We start from the raw sequence: 7478 nt of genomic DNA, 5'->3' as shown, positions 1-7478 counted from the left end.
AACCGTCAGTGATGGGACACTAGATGGGAAGGGCTCTGATTTACAACAGAGAATTCTTGCCCAGGTGGCTGAGAAAGTCCCACCAGCTACATGCTGAGGGTCTAACTAATCACCATATTTGGGGTCAGGAAGGAATTTCCCCCTGGGTCAGATGGGCAGAGATCCTGGATTTTTTTTTGCCTCTCTGCAGCATGGGTCATTTGCAAGTTTAAACTAGTGTAAATGGTGGATTCTCTGTAACTTGAAGTCTTTACGTAATTGTAGGACTCCACGAACTCAACCAGAGGTTAGGGGTCTATGACAGGAGTGGGTGGGTGACGTTCTGTGGCCTGCGATGTGCAAGTCAGACTAGATGATCATGATGGTCCCTTCTAACCTTAGTCTATGTGGACTGCCTTTTTCCGTGTCTGTACAATGCCTAGAACAATGGGGTCTGGTCCGTGACTGCTGCTCCTAGGCACTACAGTACAACAACTATCCAAATTGGAATTTAGGCACGACACCAGGGTTAACATCCACCTCTACTTTTTGCCAAGTGCCATGGGCTCTTTAATGAGCCATCTGTTTTATGTCTCATTCATACCACAGCCCCTTCAGGAGCACAACAGCACCATAGCACTGTGCTGATTCAAAAGAAAACCACCACCTATTGACCCACCAATGCCAATCTATGCTGCAACAAACTACGTTTTAATGAGTCTTTGTAGTTTTGACTCAACAAATGAAGACTCTAGAGAGTACCTGCCTTCACTGATCCTGCCAAAGAGTTACGATAGGAAGTAGATTCAAGCAGTTCTCAGCAAGCAGGGGAGGCTAACGTACTGTAGGGAAAACCAGAGCCAAGAAGAGTGTGAGGTATAAAAGTCAATTGGAATAAAACCCACATCATACTAAGTAAAGTTTATAAAAAACGTTAACACCGAAGCCCAAAATACCAAAACAAGTTTAATATACAGAACTAGACATTCAGACAAAAGGTACAAAGCAACAAAATGCTGTAAAAAGTCACAAAATAAATCCTTGACATTTTCTTCCCCACAGCTTGCATAAGACAAAGATATGAATGACATTGTTCGTTCAGTGCACAGACCAGAACAGCGGCAGAAACCCCATTGTGAACAGTGACCTCTAGGAAAAGCTCACAGCTGTAACACAAATGACACTGCTTTTACAAAAGTCTGCAGTTTGAACAACACAGGAAAAATCAATGCTTGCTGACTCTTTCCCTCTGCCTGCTCCCAAAAGCCTGACTACTCAAACGCCTGCTACCGAGTTCTTTTTTTGCCATCCTAAACATGGTGTTTATATATTGAGGTGAGTAGCTGGAACACCTGCCATCAATCCAAGAGCACAAAAGTCAGTCTTTCATTTCTAAGCAAGCTAAATAGAGAAACTAGTAAACAAAAAAACCCCTCCCCTGTGATCCCTCAGTGAAGCTTCAGACCAGGACCTGAGATGAAACACTTGTAGCTCTGGTGATTGACCTCCTCCCATTCATAGACAAAGAAAGTACAGCCATAATCATCCTGCTGGATCTCTCTGCAGCATGGATATGCAATTAGGTTACCCACCTCTTAGACATGACAGGGGTGAATGTAACCACCTTGAAACGCCTCAATTCTATTCTCCCACACTGAACCCAGGAGTCTTTATGGGCAATTTTTCATCCCCAGAGCAGTCACCTACAGAGTCCCCAAGACTCCATTGCTCCCTATTATTCAACACCTGTCATGAAAGAATCGGTGAGACAAATGGAGATGAAGTGCCAAGCAGCTCACAGACACCCAGCTCTGCATCACCTCTCAACTTTCTCACCATGAGGATGAAGAGGAGGTGCCCAAAGCTGAACCCAGGCAAGACTAAAGCGATGCTGGTAGGAAGAGGGAAGCACTTTGAAGAACTTTAACAGCCCCCATTTTCAAGGGCACCTGCCTTGAAATTATTTCACTGCCTCAGAGCTCCTGGGATGCTACTGGGTGCTTCAACAGTCATGGGGGCAGAACATGCCTACTTCCATGTGTGACCAACCAAAAGATTTATCTCTCATTACATCGGGCACACATCTGGCCGCAAAAACCTCCGGGCTTGATTGAAAAACTTTTGGCTAGGTATGGAGCCACAGAGCCTAAAAAAGCTCCCACTGACACAAAACACAGGAACCCATCTGTTTGGCAACACATGTCACTGAACAGATCACCCCTATGCTCTGCTCTCTGCACTCCACCATAGAAAGGGATTTCAGTTCAAGCAGTACTTGAAATCCTCCATGGGATCGGCCTTGGCTTCCTGAGAGGTCGCTACTCCCTCTGCAACCAGAATCCCCCATAATTACTACATTTCACTGAAAAATAAAGGGGTAAACAACAGGCTCATGAGTGCCGGAGGCAGATTCTCAGGAGCTAGGCCTAGACCGCGGAAGCGACAAAAAAAATCCGCTACGTTAAGTCAGAGGAAGATTTTGCATTTAGATACTGCAAACCCTACTCCCCACGCAAATTCTTCTCACAATAAAGAAAATCACCAATTTATAAATTAACCAAGCTCTCTTACAGGCTGGGAAAAATGGAAGACTTATTTTTATTTCTATTTTTAAATAGTTGGCAGATGGGAGGAACCATATAAATTGTATAGGAGATGCTCTCATCCCACCTGACAGTGGCAGGGTCCTTGGTTAAGACACTGTTTTCACCGCCTATCCACACCGCAGCAATGCAATGCACTAGAGCACGAAACCCTCAGCTCTTAGGAAACTCCAGCTAGTACAGAGCTCTGCAGCAGGTCACCTTGGCATCATGGGCTACTGCCATCACATCAAATTTAATCTCCATCCTCTACACTGACTTCCCATAGAATACTAAGTCAAGTTCAAGGTCTCAGTCCTTCTCTTCAAGGTGCTCAGTGGGCTGGGCCCAGCGCTCCTATAAGACGGTTAACGTTCCTCAATAAAAACAGTGGTAAAGAGCTCTATTCCTCTGGTACAACAAAATTTTCTACCAGAAGGGTAAAGCTCATCTGTGCAGTAGGACTGGTCTAAGACTGTGGAATAAACTCCCATAGAACTAAGGATAATCAGGAATCTCAGCACCTTCTGACTTACAATGCAAGACAACTGAGAGCTGCCTTCTGACAGAGCAGTATGTACATTTAAAAAAAAACTAACACGAGCACTGTACTGCATACATATTTCTCTCCTTGGAAGGGGAGAACAAATCACATGTTGCAGATTTGTGGTCACACTGCTTAATGCAGTAATGAAAGCGTACAGATACTACAGTAATAAGCATGGTATAAGAACCTATACAGATCATAATATCTAGATACATTATTTCCATACTCCAAGTGCATAGAGTTTGAATAGCTAAAATTGCACAACCCATTAATAATTTTATCAAAAAGCATTTTCTGTTAAAAACGTGTTTACTTCCATGATCCACCTATTGTACTGATCTTGATATGCACCCAACAAGTTATACATATGCCATATGTCCCTGATGTTCTAGTTACCTGAGATCCACTAAGCTCAACAGCTGAATTCCCTTCATAGGCTTCAAAAAGTTCTCACAACTGTCACCTTGAATGAAGTTTTTCAAACGCACCTGTGGAGTGTAAGTCCCCACTGACTTTTCAATGGGACTTGAACTCAAATCATTTAGGCACTGTAGAAAAGCCCAACTCATATACTTAAGACCAAAGCACAATAATAGGGACAAGACAGTAGAGTACAAATATTTGTTGCCACTGTGCTATCAGATTTTCTTAATTTAAAAACATTTTATTGATCTAGTTTTGTAAACCAAACAATGCTTGTCAGTAAAACAAACGTGTTGCGTAGAAGCATGAATGTACATTGCGTAGTCATCCTTTCATTTCCTGTCTGTGACAGCGTAGCAACGTGTACCTAATTACCCATGGAATGAGATAAAGCGGCTCTCGGTGCAGCTAGCATCATTTTGAAAGATAAACCTCAGTGCAAAGTGCTTATTTGAAGACAGCAGAACACATTAATGGTGCAATTAGCCTTTCTCCAGAGGAGCATTAGCATCATAGGGAGCTAGCAGGAGCACAGTGGGCTAGCAAAGCACAACAGCCATGGATTCGGTCAAAGTTGGCAGCAGCCAGCAGTTCTGGAGGCAGTACTGAGCTCAGAACAGATGACAGGTGAATGCAAGGAATCCCTGGCATGACACTGAAGCAAAGCTTTGGAACCATCTCTGTAAATCAATGATAGGTTCCCACAGAACCACTGTCCAACTTTCACTGGCTGGGGAGCTGTTCCTTCAAACACAGGAGAGTTGAAAGTGATTGTGTACAAATCAAAAGAGAAAGGAAAAATCCCAGGGTTTACAAAAAAGGCAAAAGTGCAAAAAGTACAGGAGTACGTGTGCTGTTACTTCAAGACGTATTGTAAGGCATTGCAGTAAGACAGAAATAGGATGTGCAGTGATTTTTCACGAAGTGAAAGTTCTTATTTGCATGACTGCCTGTTTTATGTGCAGAGACATCTAATTAAAAAACAATTCTAGCTTTATTTTCCATTGGAGCTATTAAATAAAAAAGCAAATATCAAAGTGGCTATTTAATCTGAAAAAATCAGCAGTTTCAATTGGCTTTGAACGGCAATAAAAAACGAGACTGGCTGTCCAAACCCTCACCTACCAGTCCTCAGAAATGTACAAGACAGGAGCTTCCTCTTCACTTAGTAAGAAAATATATACACATTAATTACAGTAAGTAAAAACCAATATATTCGGCACTTTTTTTAAACTTTACACGTGAGAAAAATATAAACACTAATAAAATTATGTACAATAATATAGTCACAAATGCATCCTGACACTAAAGGATGCATTTATATAGGACAAACTGTAGAGAGAGAAGTCCCCTACCCTTCATTACCCAAATAAAAAAAATACCCTTGAGGTAGATTTCTCCAAATCCTGGTGACAGGTTAAGATTTTTTGTTTTTAATAGTGCCATCACCATGAATCTTGTTCTAACATGTGAAGACCTTGTGAAAGGCACAAAGATGCTGTGGCTTTCGACTTTATTAATAAACTCACACACTAACGCTTGAAATGGAGGACAAGAAATAGTCTGAAAAGCAATTTAGCAGCGAGTGTCAAAAGCAAATAAAGTCAGGTAAGGATACTTTTCTCCTCCTTACAGGTCACTCCACAATTCTATAATAGTTTCTTCTACATATTTACATGAGGGAGCTTTTTTTAAAATTGAGTCTTTTTTGGCTATTTTCTCCTGGGAAAGAGTTTGGAATATGAGTTTTATTATACAAATCAACCATAAGTACAATTAATACTTGTAAAACCAAAAAAAAAACATTACATGTGTATTCTATGTTGATATCACTAGAATCTCTGGGCTTGCCAACACAACCCTGCAGCCCACACTAGTATGCTATGCTGTAACTTCCCCATATAGACCCTGAGAGCATGAACTAAAAGGTACTTAGCTTGCATTAATGCAGTCCTGTTTTTAAAAAAAGAGGACTACATTCACACAAACTAGGTACACCTTTTAGTTTGCACCAGCAGCATCCACATGGGGCAGTTACAGCTTGTGCATACTGCAGTTCAAACTCTGGCAGTCTGAACTGGAGGGCCATGTAGACATAGCCTAAGTTTTAATTAGCAAAAGATTCTTGTTGATGTTTCTACCAAATACTTGAACTTATCTATTTAAGCACATATATTTCATAGATGAAGTGGTATGCTAAGCACACTATAAGTAGTGAGTGCCAACATTTGCTCACAAACAAAGGTATTTTGTCCTTAGAATATTACACACAGCTCAAAGATTTCAACAAGAGTTCTGAGCACACCTCTAAGGGCAAAATTTAGCACAAATGATTTTGGACAAGTCTAATATGACTTTCTCAGCTACTTCAACGTTGGCAAAGTCAAATAAGTTCTCATTTCCCAAATCTAAGGTGATATTTTAAAATTGCTATTTTTAAGTTGATATTTTGGTCATTTACAGAAAGGTGCTGAAGTCAGACTACATACGTAAACAGGTGAAATTTGTGTTTTGGATACTATGACAGCAAATGTTGCAGGAAGATTTCTCCTTGTAATATTCGTCTTACATACAACTTAGTTTTCTGCACACTGTCACTATATATAAATTACACAGACTTGCTAAAGCATGAAGGAGGAAAATTAAGTTTAAATTGAACCTAATACATCACTGTAATGACCTCTTAAATTCTCCTTTGTTTATGGGTACAGCACAGCCATGGAACAAAGAAAAGTTCAACAATCAATCTGCCTGGACCACTATTTACACTGCAGTCCCCATCCCTTTCATTGAGGGGCCACCATTTCCTACTTCGCACACTCAATTCATGGCTGTTCATTTTCTAGCTGTGCAATAGCAATACTTATGGATGCATTTGGGCAACAGAACAAAAGAAATTATATTACCATAGTTTTACATTGTAGTGATTAGCAAGGGAAGGGAAATGAGAAAACTCTCTCAGCTTTCAATAGGATAGAAGACTAGTGGACAATTCAGATAGGCATACTGAAAAGGTATTATTTAAATCTTGCACATACATATACACAATTTTTCAGGAATGTTACTGTATCTATCATAAAGTCAGAAATCAATTGCACAGGTTATGTTTTTTCTAGTTGCCTGCACCAAGCTGAAGTTTTGATTCAAGTTGTTGATTTAGTCTGTTCGACCAGGCTAGAGTTTCAACCCTCTTGGAAAGTCTTCCTTAGTTGCAAAAGAAGTTCTTGTTCAATTTCTTTCTTTGTTGTTTTCTCTGACCTGGCTTATGTTTCACAAATCTGGCTCCCAGAAATCATGCAGCTTCCCCTTAAAAGAAAAAAGAACAGGAAAAAAAATTGAGAAACATACAAATTTTATTTTTGAGAGAGTAATAAGGTAAGTAGATAAGTAGCTTGAGCTACGGTACTGCAAGTAAACCTGTAAATCCATATAATCTTCTTACTTTAAACAATAAGCCTACCAATGAAAAGCAAGTTTCCTAGGCAACAGCCAAATGCATATCTAATTTAAAAAACAATTAGAGAATTGCATCATCAGAAATTTCCACAACCTGATTTATAGAAAGCTTTTTCAGAAGTGTATCACCCTCTAGTTCCTTTCCTTTCATGGCATTTTCTCTCACAGGGATTCCATTCATTTTACCAATGTTACAATTATGTCAAATTTTCAGCAAGACTGCAAGAGCTATCAATATGCTAACAATGCCAATGTTTAATTATTCAATAATTATTTCAAATAGATTTAAGTGTTTATACGTGCTTAAAACTCAGTCCAAGAAGCCTCTTTCAGATTACTGGTTCAAGCAAAACAAATTTCGCTTTAAGATAATTGATTATATCCCCAGTTAGTATTAAAATAGAAAATAGGTACTCTGATACCATGGCATCCTACTGAGATACAAAACCTAGAGATTGATAGAAACAGCCCCAAATCTTGGATATCCAACT

At 39.9% G+C, this 7478-nt stretch overlaps 1 protein-coding gene across 3 annotated transcripts in view; it reads right to left on the bottom strand.

Annotated features, from left to right (window-relative positions):
* Positions 1–932: 932 nt before the first annotated feature.
* Positions 933–7478, bottom strand: part of SLF2 (SMC5-SMC6 complex localization factor 2) — a 61510-nt gene continuing 54964 nt past the window's right edge. For all 3 annotated transcript variants that reach the window (XM_073354516.1, XM_073354517.1, XM_073354518.1), the window contains one exon: positions 933–6837. In XM_073354516.1, coding sequence (XP_073210617.1) covers positions 6802–6837 — 36 coding nt within the window. In that variant the 3' untranslated portion in view covers positions 933–6801. The remainder of the gene's footprint in view (positions 6838–7478) is intronic.

Source organism: Lepidochelys kempii, chromosome 7 (genome assembly GCF_965140265.1).
Source record: "Lepidochelys kempii isolate rLepKem1 chromosome 7, rLepKem1.hap2, whole genome shotgun sequence".
NCBI lineage: Eukaryota > Metazoa > Chordata > Testudines > Cheloniidae > Lepidochelys > Lepidochelys kempii.
The sequence above is the reverse complement of the archived record's forward strand: the minus strand, read 5'-3'. Positions and strand labels throughout refer to the sequence as shown.